This window comes from Crocuta crocuta, unplaced genomic scaffold (assembly GCF_008692635.1).
Source record: "Crocuta crocuta isolate KB4526 unplaced genomic scaffold, BGI_CrCroc_1.0 scaffold116, whole genome shotgun sequence".
Taxonomy (NCBI): Eukaryota; Metazoa; Chordata; class Mammalia; order Carnivora; family Hyaenidae; genus Crocuta; species Crocuta crocuta.
Window position 1 is genome coordinate 659,022 of NW_027531562.1, and position 16,869 is coordinate 675,890.

The following is a 16,869-nucleotide window of genomic DNA, read 5'->3' on the forward strand; positions in this document are numbered from 1 at the left end:
TGAAACCTATATTTCTGGATGGGGTCATTTTAGGAAGTGCACTAAACATCTTTAATAAGAAATAGATAAGTGGTGAGGCCTGAGTATACAGAAACTAGTGTCTGGTAAAAACAGGAATACTTAAAGGAGCCTAAACAAGTTTCATTTGTTCACCTATTGTGTAGATTTTCAGAAACCCAAATACCTGGTTGTTGAAAACATTACAGATGCTCCCATGTAGAGGACATCGTTGATTGTCCACCGAACAGCTATTCTTTTTTTCCCCCCAGTGTTATTTAGAAATGATGGACATATATCACTGTGTGAGTTTAAACACACAGCATGATGGTTTGACTTACATAGATTATGAAACAATGACCTCAGCAGGATCAGCTAACATTCATCTTCTCATATAGGCAGAATAAGAAGAGAAAGAGGGAGAAAAGAAAGCAATGTGCTCCTTTTGAATTCTTAGGAGTTACTCCCGACAACTTTCCTATGCATCCTGCAGCAGTCATCATGTTGGGTATGGAATAGTTCTTCTGTCACTTCTTTCTGGATAAGGGAACTCTCCCAAGTGTCAGTGGGGGACAAACTTGGATTGTTTAAACCAGTCATGGCAAATTCCATCTGGTAGGTGATCTGGCTTGGGCATTTGTCGAAATGCTGGACAATGAGACGTAAAGGGGCCTCTCACTCCTGGGGGCCCTGTAGGAGTATTTTCTTTAAGAACGAACCTCAAAGAGTGACTGACCCTTTTCCGACTTTGGACATTGTCTTGTGAGGAATTGGTGATGGGCAGTGCCACAGCTGTCTTTGGATCATGAAGAGAAACTTGAGAGGGTTACAGAGAAAGTTGAAGTCATTTGTGCTTGGGTTTTCTGTTACTTGTAACTGGATACATTCTAGTGGATGTGCCCCACCAACAATTCTAGGAAGCCAGAGGGGGCTTGGAGTTCATAAAGAGGTTCAAATGACCTGATCCTTAGTTAACACTAAATTAATGGAAAAACCATTGTATGCTAAACGCATGCACAAATTAAATCCTTATGTTGCTCACTTGTGTTAAACAAGGAAAAGTTTGAGGTTTTTTGAGATGTGCGAGGTGTCATTAAATCAACATTTTAAGGAAAGTAGTTATAAAACATGTAACTGGGGGAACCTGTGTGGAACCTGGGTGGCTCAGTCGGTTAAGCATCTGACTTTGGCTCAGGTTATGATGTCCCAGTCCTTGAGTCTGTTTCACATTCTGTCTCCCTCTCTCTGCTCATGTGTGTGCCCGTGCTCTCTCTCAAAAACAAATAAACATTAAAAAAATAAAAAAAAATAAAACCTTTAACGGCATCTTGTTCTTAGTCTTGTAGAAAGTATAAGAAGTAATGGAATTCATTTTATTTAGGCCGATTTAGGTTTAAATGGATAATTTAGAAGTTTTTTTTTTCTGAACTTGTTATAAGAGGAATGGGTTAGTTACTCTCAAATATCAGGTGTTTCTTTTTATGATTATAAAAGCAGCTACTAATTGAAATAGTAATAAGGAAAAGCCCAAGGATCCATGGTAGGATTTCAGTAGAATAGATCAGTCCAATTGAAGTTCTGGCTTACTTCCTGGGCAGAGAGAAAAGATCGTGTGGTATCATTCTCTGTCCTTCTCTGTGCTCTGGGATGTCCCTGACCCTCCACTTCTGTCCATCTGCCACCTTGGCTTCTTGCCATCTTCTTTCAAGTTCCAGGGAAGATGTGCTACCTCTGGAACTTCTCATCCTCCCTTTCTGCCCCCCGTCTTGGGGGTTTCAGTGTTCTGTTTATACATCTCGTTAGGAGCGCCGAGGTGGTTGAGTCGGTTGAACATCCAACTTCGATTTTGGCTCGGGTCATGATCTCGCAGTTTGTGGGTTCAAGCCATGCATTGGGCTCTCTGCCAACAGCCTGGAGCCTGCTTCAGATTCTGTGTCTCCCTCTTTTTCTGCCCCTCCTCCACACACACTCTGTCTCTCTCTCAAAAATAAACATTAAAATAAAAAACATTCATCTCAGTAGTTCTTATTTTATGCCACCTTTTCAAAATTGGCTGTTTTCATGCTATCCTCCCTACTAGTATGTAAGCTCCTTGAAGGTAGAGACTAAATCTTAGTTTTGAAATATTATTGCAATACCACAAAGCTTTGTATACAGTAAGTACTCACAGATTTTAGATGAACTTGAACAGGGTAAATGTTTATATTCACACATGCAACAAACACATGGAAAAATATTCACCTGGGGAAAAAAACTGAAGACTTCCTTTTGCTTACAAGTTGTCTATTACTTCCATTTATACTCTCTTGAATACCAGTGGAGAAAACTAATAGTTGACAGCTTTGTAAAGAAGTCTGTCTCTTTGTCAAGTAGTCACATACTGGTTTCATTTGAACGCGGACCGAGATACCCTCAGAGCCAATTCCCCACTTCTATTTTACTATTGTGTATAAGATTCAGCCGTCTGAAGAGGAAAATGAAGCCGTTAAGATTGTTAGTCAATTTGTATTTACTTTTACTTCACATACAGTCAAGAATACCTCCTAAATACTAGCATAATCAGTCCTTCTCAGACGTGAACCTGAATGTGAGTCCGCTGGGGACCTTGTTAACTGCAGATGTGGATTCAGTAAGCTGGGGGTGGGCCCGAAATTCTGCATTTCTGTAAATGCAGTGGAGCAAAGCCCTTGCTGATCTCTGTTCCCTGCCTGCCTTTAGACTGAAAAAGCCCAAATCCGAACTTCCTCAAAAAAAAAAAAAAAAAAATACTGGCAATTCGCTTCTGCATAAAACCTGACTTTATTTCATCTCCATGTGGCCATCTTTTTTGGTTAATGGACAGACACATGATATGGGCTGACTCGGCTTCTGAAAAAAGTCTGACACAGTAGCTCTTACATATATTTCTTTTCGTGGATATTTCCGTATTCATAGAAGAAGAGGAAAAAATCATTTGCTTTGGGAAAAAGTCCAGCCAATGATCAGGTTGCAGCTAAATCCCTGAGGGCCCAGCCCTGAATGAACAAGGCTAAGATGGAAACATAGAAAAAAAAAAAGTCCCCCGTGCTATTTGGACTCGGCCCACTCACCAAACTTTGTGCCTTCCTCTCTCCCTTCATTGCAGCTTCCTTTACTGTGTGCAATGGCTGCATACCCAAATCAACAATTAAATTCCCCCTTTGTTTGCGTGGCAGATGACAAATGCATGGAGGACATCTTGTGTTTCCGAGGCAGGCAGGGCACTTACTTTGATTGATGCTCAGTTGTGGAAAAAAATGAGCTGGGAAGGAATTACAATGGAGGGCCTGCAGACTGGAAGGGGATATACTAATTAGTCCTGCATTAAGCAGTCGGCTTGCATTTGGCGATGAGACGCCTTCAGGAGGGAAGCGTAGGGGTTATTGATGCAAAACAGCATGCATTGCATTATGCCAGGTAGCTGTGTATTACTTTTGTTAAGGATAAAATTTCGTAATTAAGAAATAAATGCTTAGGCTACTGTATATTTTTTTCTTTTTTTAACATCCTCCAAATATATTGGGCAGCCCATGCTTTTTTTTTTTTTAATTGTATGAGATCTTATAGACAAGCTCGAAGTCCTTCTTTCTTTGTGAAATAACTCTTCCAGAGTTTCTTCATCCTGGGTAAGGTCCTCGGAAGGGAAAACTGCTACCAGTTCTACGCTTTCTGGCTCCTTTGCTCTAAAGTCCCACGGCTGCAGAGCCTTGAGACTTGGTAGTGGAGCACGACATTGTAAAGATCTGCCGATCTTTCCAGGTTTTGGAAACGTTGCTGATTTGACCTAGAAAGGACCTAGGGGTATCTCAAGACAAATCCAGCAACTTCTATAGACAGAAGGCTGGACTAAAAGGGATGGAAGAGAGATGCAAAACATGTTTCTCTGTTGGGGTTAGCATTCGTGGTTTGCCCTTCTATATATATTTAGGTTAAAGGCAGGGCAAGAGTGGTAGATGGTTGCGCTAGCTAACTGGGATCTAGGACTCCAGGGAGACTTGACTGGTCATCTTGAGGCCAGTCCCTCCTGAGCAGTGGAAAACTGGACAGTGTGATAGGCAAAGATGCTCAAATAATTGCTGATATGAGTAGTTTAAAATTCAAATCGTGAAATGTTGATTTGGTCAATTTGGCCTGGAGAAGCAGTGAAATTGGGTTCAATGACTCCAGTAAGGTGGCGTGAGGAAAAAAATCCGAGGGGTCTTTGGTCACAGTGTGAAAGAAAAGGGCCTACAACTCCACTGGTTTTCCAATCCCAGTATCATTTCACTCACCCACCATGTTGGTAAGGATACTGCGATTCTTACTGATTCTTTCTGCTGAAAGCCAGTACGAACTATCAGGTGTCTCATGTTAACTTGGTGGGAGAGTGAATGGTCCAGAGTTCTTGGTTCAATTGAAAGCTGTCAATTCCTGACGCAGCTGAGATTCCCCTATGCTTTTCTTATTCTAGAGACAAGTTCATGTATGGATTTACAGATGCCTATGCTAGGAGAAAGATAGAAGTGATAAAAAGAGCATTTTGAGTTATCAAAGACTATTGAGTCTCTTATTTTAAAGTTTTATCTGTAAACTGGAGCATAAGACAGATATCAAAATATCAGAAATATTATCAGATGGCTAAAACCTGCCTTTCATGCACAGAAACAGGAATTGTGCCAATAGCTCTAGGAAGAAAAGCTAAATAGTTAATGTGGTTTATTTTTTAACCATCCCTTTGTTTTAGAATTCTATTTTATTCCTGAGCTGATTCCCTGTCACCATGACCTTCTCCTGCCAAGAAGGTACAGTTGAGGCATCCTTCAGTAATAGCCTAGGGCTTTGGACGAGCGGGATGCTACACACTGGCTTTTTGCCTTTTCTTCCAATGTTTACACAACCGAGACTTATTACATGCTCTGTCATTTTGTTACTGGGCTGGCTTTGGTTTGAGAATTAGGTAAACATCAGACATTCCATCACACAATTTTAGACTCAATCTTACTTTATAATGATGTTAATGTTTATTGTACAAAGTGAGATGCATTTGTATATTTTAGCATTTTATTTCAGTCACAGAATGCAAAACCTGACACTGGCATCAGTTTGATTTTGTGTGTGTGTGCGCATGTGTGCGTGTGTGTGTGTGATTGAAGATATTAAGCACTACAAGAACGTTGAAATTTCAATCTGATTAGGATCAAAATTCTTCAGGATCAAAACACTCCTTTTCCTCCCCCTACAGTTTTACTAATTGTGTGCTACTTGACATTGTGGAGTTATTCCACAGCGTGATAGCTAAATATGTGAAGTGTATTTTACTGTGCAGAATTATCAGCTCATTTTATTTGTTTTTCATGTGTTTGAGGTTATTAAAAGAACTTAAAATTAGAAGTCGTGTGTATGAGTTGAAAGAGTGAACTCAATCATTGTTAGTAGGCTAAATCATAAAGCAATAGCCAGTATGTCAATATCAAGTAATGAAAAAAAATCACAGAATTTAAAAGCATACCTCCTCTGTTTATTAGTTGGCAAGATACCAGAAAAATTAGGAGACTAGTACAATAGTGAATGGCAGAGTTGTTTATTTTCAGCACTCTCAAATTATTCTGGTTACTGAAAATGAGATAAAAGTAGATTGGAAAGAATGGCATCAAGCATATTTGTTGGAGACCTCTGCTTCATGGGAAGAAATGAACTGCCCTAGCTCACTGTTCCTGAGGAATTGTGTTTCTTCAAGCTGTAAATCAAATCCCAGAGAGATAGCATGACGTTTTCCAAATAATAACTGAGGATGACATAGTTCTTTTTTTGTCAGCATCAGGTTTCTGAAGTTAGACCTCAATTAAGATTCCAAAATGAAAAAGCACCCTTCACCCCCAACACGTGTGGCATATGACAGTGTCCTAAAAACAGATTCATTTTTAAAGTCTGGATCCCTGGCATATATCAGTCCAAAAATATATTCATAGCCTCCTCCAACGATCCCGATTTTTCTCCATTTTCTCTAAATTCCCAGCTACAAAGAACCTGATGTTTCTTCTCAGGAAACAGCATCATTCCCCCCCCCCCCCCCCCCCNCCCCCCCCCCCCCCCAATTAATTGGAGAGCCATCTGCTTCTGCGATGCACAACACCCATTCGTTCTTAGCAACAAGTGTGTTCCCCCAATCCCTGGGGTGCAATACCAAGGCACGCACTCAGTGCTGGGAGTAGAATGTTCTGGAGAGCAGCCTTGCAGGCAGGCTTTTCCCACAGACGTGATACATACAACATTTGACACTGAACTTGGTCCCATGTCAGTGTTGCTAATGCACGGTTTCAAAGCAGTACAAGATGCTCATGCTTTGACACTTGGGCTGGCTTGCTGTCTTGCCATTATGCTTTTGAAGATGTGAGTTTAAAATGAGCAAACAACAGCAAATGGCAGGAAAGACCTGAGATAGCTCTCCTCAACCATGGCAAGAAAGGGGACAGGAAGTAAATTATAAAGGCTCCCTGGCTACTGTTGCTACATAAAAACTTGGCCATCACGCCATAGTATCTCATTGGTGGCTCCTTGCCTGAATTTAAAACCAGAGTTCAGAACTGGGTTTAGAACCTTCTAGGAAGATTAGCTGGTCGGGTCCTCATCTTTTAGGAAGACTCTACTGATGGGTCATAAAAAGGACCTCTTGTGGGAAAAGGGGCAGTCTCTTGCTAACAAGTTCAGTAGCCTAGTGCCTGTGTCTCATGGGATTGTCAGAGGGCTTCAATACACGGCGTAAACCACCCTGCTGGGTTTGATGAAGGAAAGCTGCATGGGACCTGGGCATGGGAGTTTCTGCTTGGACCTGGCCAGAGTACCACTGGTCCTTCTTTCTTACAATCCCAAAAAGGTACCTTGGAGATCAGCTTGTGAGTCAGGAGCTGGGAACCAGACCCCAAGAGCTAAGATGAGTTTCCCTCTCCCAGGAGTTGGGAGATGGAGATAAGTCTTCCTCTGAATAACCCTTTTTCCAGAAATATAGTGAAAAGACACTGCCTTTGAGAGTTGCTGTGCCCACATGACGCACCCTGCCCCTGTGTCCTGCCTCCCCTGGACCCCAGTTTTGTGGCTAGTCAAGTAGGAATTGTTACAGTCTCTGGTCTGTTTGAACTTCTCTTCTCCTGTGTATATCTTGAAACAGACACCACACCTTTCAGAGTGGAACTTGCTCTCTAGAAAGTGAGAGGGTCAAGAAAGCACTTATGACAAAGGTTATCCCATCGCTTCATGGCAGAGAGAGCACGAGAGAACACAAAGTCCTATGTGAGGGCCTAAACACCCAGTAATCTCTCCGGGCCTGAGGTCCAGCTTTCAATCTAATTCCAACACAAGCGGTCTCACTATCTCTCACTGTGCGCTGACAGTCATCTCAAATGTGCACAGGAGACATGAGGGGGGAAATCAGCATGGAACCAGACAAGCATTAGAGAGCAATGATGCCAGCCGGGCTGTTCGCTCACACGGGAGGTACTTACGGTCCAAGTGACTATGCCTGATGCCCTCAACATCTTCGGCGTGGATGAAGTGGTAGCATCTCTTCCCTACAATGTCTACGGGGGTCAGATCCATATAATCGCTAATCCTGCAAGGAGAAGAACATAGGCTGGCCTTCAGGAGGGGGGAAATACAGAAACTGTTAAATGACTTAGAAACACATCTACTTACAGTTTTCATGACACTGCAGGTACCCGTGAGGACATGGGACTTGGAAGAAGAACCCGTTACAGATAAGATTATTTCTTTAATGGACAACAGACTTCTTCAAAAGTAGGAAATGTACTAGATCAAGCAATTATGCTTAAGTAATGAGACAGGTTTTTCTTTTCTTTCTCTCTTTTTTTCTTTTGGCATCAGAATACACATTTAGACAACATAATTCCATGAAATTATTGAGAATCAGTAACAATACAGGAACCTCATTAGAGGCCAAGATAATTCAAGGTTACATAATAAAATAAAAACATGTTATGTTTATACCGAATGATTAGAGACACCTTTCATTTAAACAGATTGGTCTTCTATTGGGTATTTCCATGAAAAAGGGCTTCAGCTGCTTCTTGGCACAAAGTCCAAATTGGCATTCAAGGGATATAATTTAAATGCTGAGACATACAGATGCCTGGGGGTATTATCTTTTTTAGTCTTAGTCATTTGGGAGCGCAGCTTTCACTCCTGGCCCTTTTAACTGGTACTTTGTGGTGGATTCCACACAGAAACTTTTAAACCATTTCATCAGCTCTTCCAGGCTTGTGCTCGACAGTACGTGTGTGTAAGCCCGTGTCATTGATTGTCCAGACGTCAATGTCCTCGGGCGGGAGCATAGAAAAATAGAACAGAAATTGGAAAACATGTTGGGGGAATCTGCCTGATTTACACAAAGACGTCAAAATGTTTACTCTCCTCTTCCCTGTCCGGGTACAGATTGGTTTTGGTCAGTCCAAACCAGAATCTATCTTTTGTTTAATCTACGCTCTTTGCTGTCCCTGTTTTTCTGGTTTATGGCTTACGACGTATCCCAGTAGGAAGTGAGTCTTTAGAAATGACATATTTAAGAAACCTATGAGATCACTGTTGGAGAGTTCAGTCTGACCCCGAGGGCGGGGAAATAAGGGACAAAACAAAAATAGCATACTATGGAATATAATTAAAATATACTACCAGTGAGTGAACTTCTCAGTGTTTAATATTACACAGTAAATGATATTTTTGGCCAAACGAGAATTCTTAGTAAGATGAGATTAAACGGGGCAAAAGAAAGAATGTTTTTTCAGAACCCCATGGTTTTCTGGTACAAAACAGAATAGTTGGTGTTTTCCTAAAACCATTTGCTGCTTTCCAAGCACAGTTTACACACCCTTTCTGCAAATGAGTGAACAAGGATGTCATTAGAAGGCCATCATTGGCATTTCTGAAATTTGCCAGCTCCCTTGAAAACATTAGATATTGGCTTTTCCCGCGGCAGCCCTAAGGAATGCAGAGGAGACGAATGGTCAGCAGTCAGGGACGGGGCTTGAGTTTCTAGCTAGCTATTCCCTAATTAAACAATAGCCCCTGGAAAAAACCAGTCATACTTTAGGGAAGAGATTCTCTAGTTTATTCTTTATTTGAATGAAATTCTTCAAAACCAGAGCCCTCTACCGTGGCAAACAGGACCAGCTCAGTGTTCAGAGACCTCTTAACACAAGTGTAGAAAGCCCCACACCAATCTGATGACCTAGATCAGTATTAGAATCCTGCTGGTACTTTGTTCTCTGAGCCTCAGTTTCCTTATCTGTAAAAACAACTGAAGCGGTTGGTGGGAGGGGATGAATGAAGGAAATGAAAGGAACATAGTACAGTGCCTGGCATACAGGGTCGGCCTTTTCCTCAGATAAGCAATTACCTTTAACACTGGTCTTTTTAAAATAACTTATAGGGGCGCCTGGGTGGCTCAGTAGGTTAAGCGTCTGTCTTTGGCTCAGGTCATGATCTCGCAGTTTATGGGTTCAAGCCCTGCATTGGGTTCTTTGTTGGCAGCCCAGATCCTGGAGCCTGTTTCAGATTCTGTGTCTCCCTCTCTCTCTGCCCCTTCCCTGCTCATGCTCTGTCTCTCTCTGTCTCAAAAATAAGTAAACTATAAAAAATATGAAGAAAAAAACTTGTATCATCTTCAGTTGGGAAGCAGTTCTGTTATTACATTGGCTAATAAGGGGTTGTGGAAATTGTTTTTTTTTTTTTTCCTTTTTTTTTTTAAAGGGAAGAAAGAAAGCTTAAAGTGGGTCACAGAAAATGATCTCAATTATTGGAGTGGTACCATAAGGCACTTAGGTCCATGAAGCAGAATTAATCAATCTGTGATCACAGGAATGAAAATTAAGTGAGGGCTTTGGGATAGGACAATCACCCGGAGTAGGTAAATAAGATGAGGCTCTGTTTTTCCGACGGGGTAGTGGTAGGAAATCTAAATCAAGGGAGCTGACCTATGTTTTCAAAGAAGCAAAGCCGTAGGTCAACGGACTTAGTCTGATCGCTTCCCTGGCTTGGAGGCCCATGTCCAGCATTCTGTATTTTTCATCAGAATAAACAGCTTTGTGGGCTATAATCATGTTCTTTAATGGATGCATATATATGAAAGGTCCCCTTAAGTGTTTAGTCAGATTGATTCCTTACCACTCAACCTGACTTCTGTAACAAAAAAACAAACAAAGCAAAACAAAACAAACACGTGACAAAGAATGCAGGAAGGCCCACATGGAGCTAAATGCCTGTGTTTTGTTTTGTTTTGTTTTCTTTTCTTTTCTTTCCTTTTTTCTTTTTCTTTCTTTTCTTCCTTCCTTCTCTCTCTTTCTCTCCTCTCTCTCTCTCTCTCTTTCTCTTTCCTTCCTTCCCTCCTTCCTTTCTTCTTTCCTTCCTTCTCTTTCTCTGTCTCTCTTTCTCTCTGTCTCTCTCTCTCTTTTTTTTAATCTGGCATCTTTGCGTTCAAATTGTGACTTTGGGCATATCATTTAACCTTTCTCTCTAAACTGAAACTGCCTCAGGGTGATGAAGACAGTGGCAACACCCATCTTCTACAATTGTCCTGAAGCTTAAATGAGATGGTATACACAATGAGCTTTGCACATTGCCCAGTGTGGAGTTAGTGTTCAATAAACGTTAACTACCTTTATTGTTACTTGCTAACCTTAGCTAATATTTAGGCTAACCATCTTTCCTGATAGTCTTTGGCCATTCCAGAAGACCTTCCACATAGCCAAACATACAGTCACAGTGATAAAAATTTTAATAAATGCCAACAAAACTTGAAAAATACATTTAGAGTTACTTATTAAATAATAGTGACAGGTTCATGGAATCTTCTACCCCAGTGAACACTCATAGCTCAGGTGGGTGTCTTTTTTTTCCTGGAGAATTCTTTCCTCTGAAACACATCCTGACCAGAAATGGTAGGCATGCCTAACTTGGTCTTCCCATCTTGAGTGCTTTCCAGTGGAACTGAATGCAGATGCTGTCTGTCTTCCTCTTGGCTAGCCCTTGGAGAGGTCAATGATGCAAGCTGCTTGACCATTCTGCTCTCTTATTCCCCCCTTGAAGGAACTAACAGGGGCCAGTGAATTACACATCCTTCATGTCTGACACTAATCTGTGGGACAAAAGCACTGTCTCAAAATGGCCTCAGTAATTGTCTCTGGGGCACCAGCACATGGATGGTATCACCAAAGCTTCCTTCCTGTGACTGACATATGAGGGATTCCTTTTTTTTTTTTTTTTTAATATTTTTATTTATTTCTAGGAGAGAGAGAGAGACCGCACGAGCAGGGGAGGGTCAGAGAGAGAGGGAGACACAGACCCTGAAACAGGCTCCAGGCTTTGAGCTGGCAGTCAGCACAGAGCCCGACTCGGGGCTCAAACCCATGAACCACGAGATCATGACCTAAGCGAAAGTCGGACGCTTAACCGACTAAGCCACCCAGGCGCCCCTATATGCGGGATTCCTCTTCACTTTAGTCCCCAACCCTGTGATTCTCTCTCCTCAAATCAGTCCCATGATGGGCTTGTGACTTCTAGGTGAAAGGTCTGAGGGGGCACTGTCCTTTTTCCTTGTCCCTTGCTTTCTGCTTAATGGAAGAAGTGAACTTTTCAACCAGAGGCTAAAAAGTCCTTTTATCAAAGCTCAGTGGTAAGGAAGAACCACCAAATCATTTATAGGATGAATCATTTTTTTTTTTAAATTTATAAAAACAGAATCCTCAGGATTATAATGTTTTATTTAATAGTTTTGCAAATTTTTCACCCTTTCTCCTCTGGGGGTCTCAAATTCTCATGTTTTCTCTACACATGTTATGACTTGAATGTGTCCCTTCCTACCACCTAATTTATATATTGAAGCCTTTTTACCCAATGTGATAGGATTAGGAGGTGGGGCCTTTGGGAGGAAATTAGGTTTAGATGAGGTCATGGGGATGGAGCCCCCATGATGGGATTAATGTCCTCCTAAGAAGAGGAAGGGACCAGAGCTCTCTCTGCCCTGTGTGAAGGCACAGCAAGATTGCAGCTACCTGCAAACCAGGAACGGGGTTCTCACTTGGAACCTAATTAGCTTGTACCTTTTAAAAAAAATTTTTTTTTTGAAAGAGAGTGAGTGCATGCTCGAGCAGAGGAGAGGGGCCAAGGGAGAGAGAGAATCTTAAGCACTCTCCATGCTCAGTGAGGAGCCCAATGTGGGGCTTGATCCCATGACCCTGGGATCATGACCTGAGCCAAAAGCAAGAGTCAGATACGCAACGGACTGAGCCAGCCAGGCGGCCCAGCTTGTCCCTTGATCTTGGGCTTCCCAGTCTCTAGAACTGTGTGAAATAAGCGCCTGTTGTTTAAGCCCCCCCAGTTGATAGTCACGTGTTACAGCAGCTCAGCAGGGAGCTGACGGCGTGCTGAATGCCTGTATGAACGCTGTCCATCACGAGGCTGGGCCCTTAGAGGAGTCAGGAAGTGGATCTGGCTGAGGCATCAGGACATACCTTTTACTGCCTAATTTTGCCAAACGTCTCAGCCCCACTCTCTCCTTGGGTTCTGGGCCAAGATGGGTCTTAATTATAGCATATGGATGTCTGGGTATCCCAATTCATTCCATTGTTGTCCCTAATGTAACTCAGGACAGCAATGTAAATTTTAAATAAAAAGCACGTTTGGTGTCAGTCCAAGCAGCCATTAAAAATAAGATCAGGATTTATAATGAGCCTCACTGGGAGAGTAAAATCCTTCAGACCGCTGAAAACACCAACCCTCACCAATGTGTAACACACAACAGAGGAAATGAAAACAAAAGCAAAGTACCTATTTTCACAGTAAATGATATTGAGGTCCATATTTACTCGAGTGACGAACATATGGCAGTCAATTCTGACTTCATTGATCGTAGGGGGAGGCAGGGCATGGGCCACAACCACAAGACCCATGATTTGGCTGGGAACGGTCCTCCCGTGGGATAGTGACACCCTCAGTCGTAGCCGGCCTGTTATGTGAATCACCTGTAATAGAACATTAAGTACACGACACAGTCAAATTGACATCTGGGATGTAACAGTATTTCTCTCAAGAAATGCAAAATTACATCTGGAGCAACCAACATTAGCTTGTATCTTCTGTAATCATAATGGCTGTCAAAGTGCCCTCAATGTCCTCAAGGTAGGGACAAAAGAGAAATAATATTATATGCTGAGCTTTTCTTAATGCTGTATCATTACTGTGCAATTCTATATTCAGGACTTTTTCTTTCCCTTCCTTCTTTGTCTTCTCCTCTCCCTCTGTCTCTGTCTCTCTCTGTCTCTTTTTCTCTCTTTACAGTTAGAGGAAGTATATAGCCAGTTAAAATGACCAGAAAGTTGGGCAATCAGCTGCAAAAGAAAATGTTTGCATTATCAGCGCTTGTTAATGGATGATGTTGGTCTGTCTCCAGATCTGCACTGAGTGGGATCACATGGCTATCTCCTTTCAGAGGTAGTATGGCTCATAGCTTTCCTTTGTTGGGGGGTTTGATATTGCAAAAAGGCCAAAGCCTCCAATGAGTACAAGTCCTAGTGGCCATGATATGAATGGGCCCTTTTGAGCATAGATATACCATGTTAGAAATCACAGAGCTACCAGTAATACTGTGATTTAGTGCTTTATGGGGTTGGAGATCAGAGGACTTTGACCTATCATTTGTTCCTTGAGCTCATTCTAAAGTAGGATCAGGAAATTTGCACTATTTTGGGGGCTACTTTTTGTTACTTGTGCAGAAACAGGAGGGAGAATGTTGAGCTGTAGCTTGTGGTTTCATAGCCAAAGCATACCATAGGTAGTCCAAGCCATCTAGAACCAAACAAAAGTGGTTCATGTTTGTCACACGTTTTAAATGGTATTTTTACAGATGCCCTTTGAAAAAGTTTCTCTACTTATAAACTGCACATAGAAAGATAGCCATAATGCCAACTTCCTTAAGCGATGTTTTGAGGAAACCAAAATCATAAAAGGATGGAAAGTATAAAGGATTTGTGTGTTTCGTGATGTTGGAAGTTGTGTGGGTGGTGGGGAGAGGAGGGTGTTGGAGATGTGTGTGCACGTGTGTGTGTGTGTGTGTATTCTCTAGCTGTGTTCCGAGGGTTGTGCTACTGTGTGTGTGTGTGTGTGGGGGGGGGGGTTCCCAAACTAGGTTGTAGATGCGATTGCTGTGATTCACTGTGCCAGGGAGCATGGTTTAGTAGCTAACCAAGTTTCTCCCTTTGGTTTGTTTCTCCAAAAATGCATCACTGACCATCAAACCATCTTTTGAGATTGTTTGCTTCCCACTTTGCCACAAGGAACTGAAGTGGGAAGCAGATCTCTGGCCTCCCAGGAGCAATAAGATCTAACGTCTGCTCTTCTTTGCAGGGGCTTGACTTTTTCATTCATTCATTCATTCATTCATTCCTCTTTCATTTTGTTGTTGTTTCCTTTAAGTTATTTAGTTTTCCAAAAGCAAGCCACACCACTGGCTTGATCAAAGAGGAAGGATCAAAGCTTACGGGGCTGCCCTTTGGAGTCCTGGTAGCCTGAATAATACCTCCTTCCCTGTTCCCTTTACATTTGCACCCAGAGCTGCAGATCTGGAAACACCAACAAGGAGGATTATTTAGGATGTTTCAGGAGCAGCTTTTTGACCACCCACGTTTGAAGTTGACTAAATTCATACTTAATGCACCTTTACTTTAAGCTTTGGTCAGATGAGCTACTTTATGAATATTTGAAAATGTTCCTAGAGGCAAAGATGCTAAAACACCATCACAGACGCACATTTTTGTAAGACCTCATTAACTAGTAAAGAAATAGCTAAAAGAAATGGGATTAACTTCACAGGAGGGGTGTTAACAGGTCCTGGTCCTCCTCCCAGCTAGGCTTACGTGGATGCTCATTTATCATTATCTGTCTTGTTTTATCAGGAACTCCCAGCTTCTTGGAAAAACAGATCTATAAATGCTCAAGAAAATATGTACTCAGAAATGAGATGATAAATAAATCCCCACTTGGTATTCTATTCCAGAGCAATTTATGGGCTTTTGGGCTAGAAAACATTTTGAGAAGTCAGAGAGGCTACTGCGCGGACCTGTCTGCATGTCAGATTTACCTGTCCCCACCCCTCCATCTCCAGCTTTGCCTGTGGCCATTGAGGGGTTATGGGGGTCCAAAGCTGGGTCCAACAGGGGTCTAGATTTGCTATTTTCAGATTTTGTTACCCAGGAGAAGTCACTCAACCACTTCACATCTTGATGTTCCTTTCTGCGAAATGGGGATAATAATGTGTATTCTGCAGTTAGGTTATGAAAGCGAAAGGAGATAAGGAAGGTGAACACATACTAAGTTGCAAGGAAGTGTCCAAATTTCATTAGAATTGTGTTTGCTTTTTTATTTTTTTATTATTATTATTTTTAATCCTTGTCTTAGACAACGTGTCTAATCTTTTTTTTTTTTTTAATGTTTTATTTCTAGGAGAGAGAGAGAGAGACAGCGTGAGCAGGGGAGGGTCAGAGAGAGAGGGGGTCACAGACTGAAACAGGCTCCAGGCTCTGAGCTGGCAGTCAGCACAGAGCCCGAAGCGGGGCTCGAACCCACGAACCGCGAGATCATGACCTAAGCGCAAGTCGGACGCTTAACCGACTAAGCCACCCAGGCGCCCCAGTGTGTTTGCTTTTTTAAATATCAGCTGAATAATAAGGATGAGGCCTGATTACTAATTTTGTCCAAAATCCTAATAAATGAATTATTCTTATTTTAAGGGATCATAAAATTTCATGTTTGGAAGAAAATTTGGGAGGATCTGTCTTAGGTCCTTCTCCTTTTCATTTTTTTTTTTTTTTTTAAGATAGAAAAGAGGCTTCTGAAAAGTTCGTTCCCTACCCAGATCCATTTAACTCAGAAATGGCAAAAAAGAGCCTGGAATTTAAGTTTCTAGGTCTTGTTTGAGTATCATTTCAACTTCGTTATGCCTGTATGATTTTTGTGTGCATATTCATATTGAACAAAGCATTACAAGTTAATACCAGATGCCAACTCACGACTTCAAGGAACCTGCATATGAACTTTTAAAAAGATTTCATTTATAACCAGAAGCTCAGGTTATTTCAAAAGTCTTTGATGAGGCGTCTGGGTGGCTCAGTCGGTTAAGTGTCCGACTGCAGCTCAGGTCATGATCTTGTGGTTCATGAGTTCGAGTCCCACGATGGGCTCTGTGCTGACAGCTCAGAGCCTGGAGCCTGCTTCAGATTCTGTGTCTCTCTCTCTTTCTGCCCTTCCCCTGCTCACACTCAGTCTCTCTCAAAAATAAATAAAAACATTAAAAAAATTAAAAACAAACAAACGCACAAAAGTCTTTGAGAAGCAGTACAAACTAAGATGAAGAGAAAATAGGGGTGCCTGGGTGGCTTGGCTGGTTAAATGTCCGACTTTGGCTCAGGTCATGATCTCATGACTCGTGAGTTCAAGCCCCGTGTCAGGCTCTGTGCTGATAGCTCAGAGCCGGGAGCCACTTAGGATTTTGTCTCCCTCTCTCTGCCCTTTCCTCGCTCATGCTCTGTCACTCGCTCCTTCAAAAATAAATATTAAAAAAAAGTAAAAAGAAAATAATTAATGCAGTAACTGTAACTAAACAGTCAGGAAATGTCAAAGAATAGTCACAGGGTATGTTCGTCTGTATGTAAGTACCTCTGGCAGTAAGAGAGGTTGAGATTCATGACAAGAAAGGGGTAACTATTTAGACCCACACCTGATTTTTGGGTTTAAATTAATTCATCTTTCCAAATTGATTTCATCATACAAACAGTTGTTTTCCCCCATGCGACAGCTATGTTCAAATTTTAGAAA

The 16,869-nt window shown here is 41.8% G+C and overlaps 1 protein-coding gene across 1 annotated transcript in view; it reads right to left on the reverse strand.

Annotated features, from left to right (window-relative positions):
• The window catches only part of NPAS3 (neuronal PAS domain protein 3), a 743,536-nt gene that overhangs the window by 16,716 nt on the left and 709,951 nt on the right, over positions 1–16,869 (reverse strand). Inside the window, 2 exon segments of the mRNA XM_077772747.1 lie at positions 7,494–7,600; positions 12,829–13,022. Coding sequence (XP_077628873.1) covers positions 7,494–7,600; positions 12,829–13,022 — 301 coding nt within the window.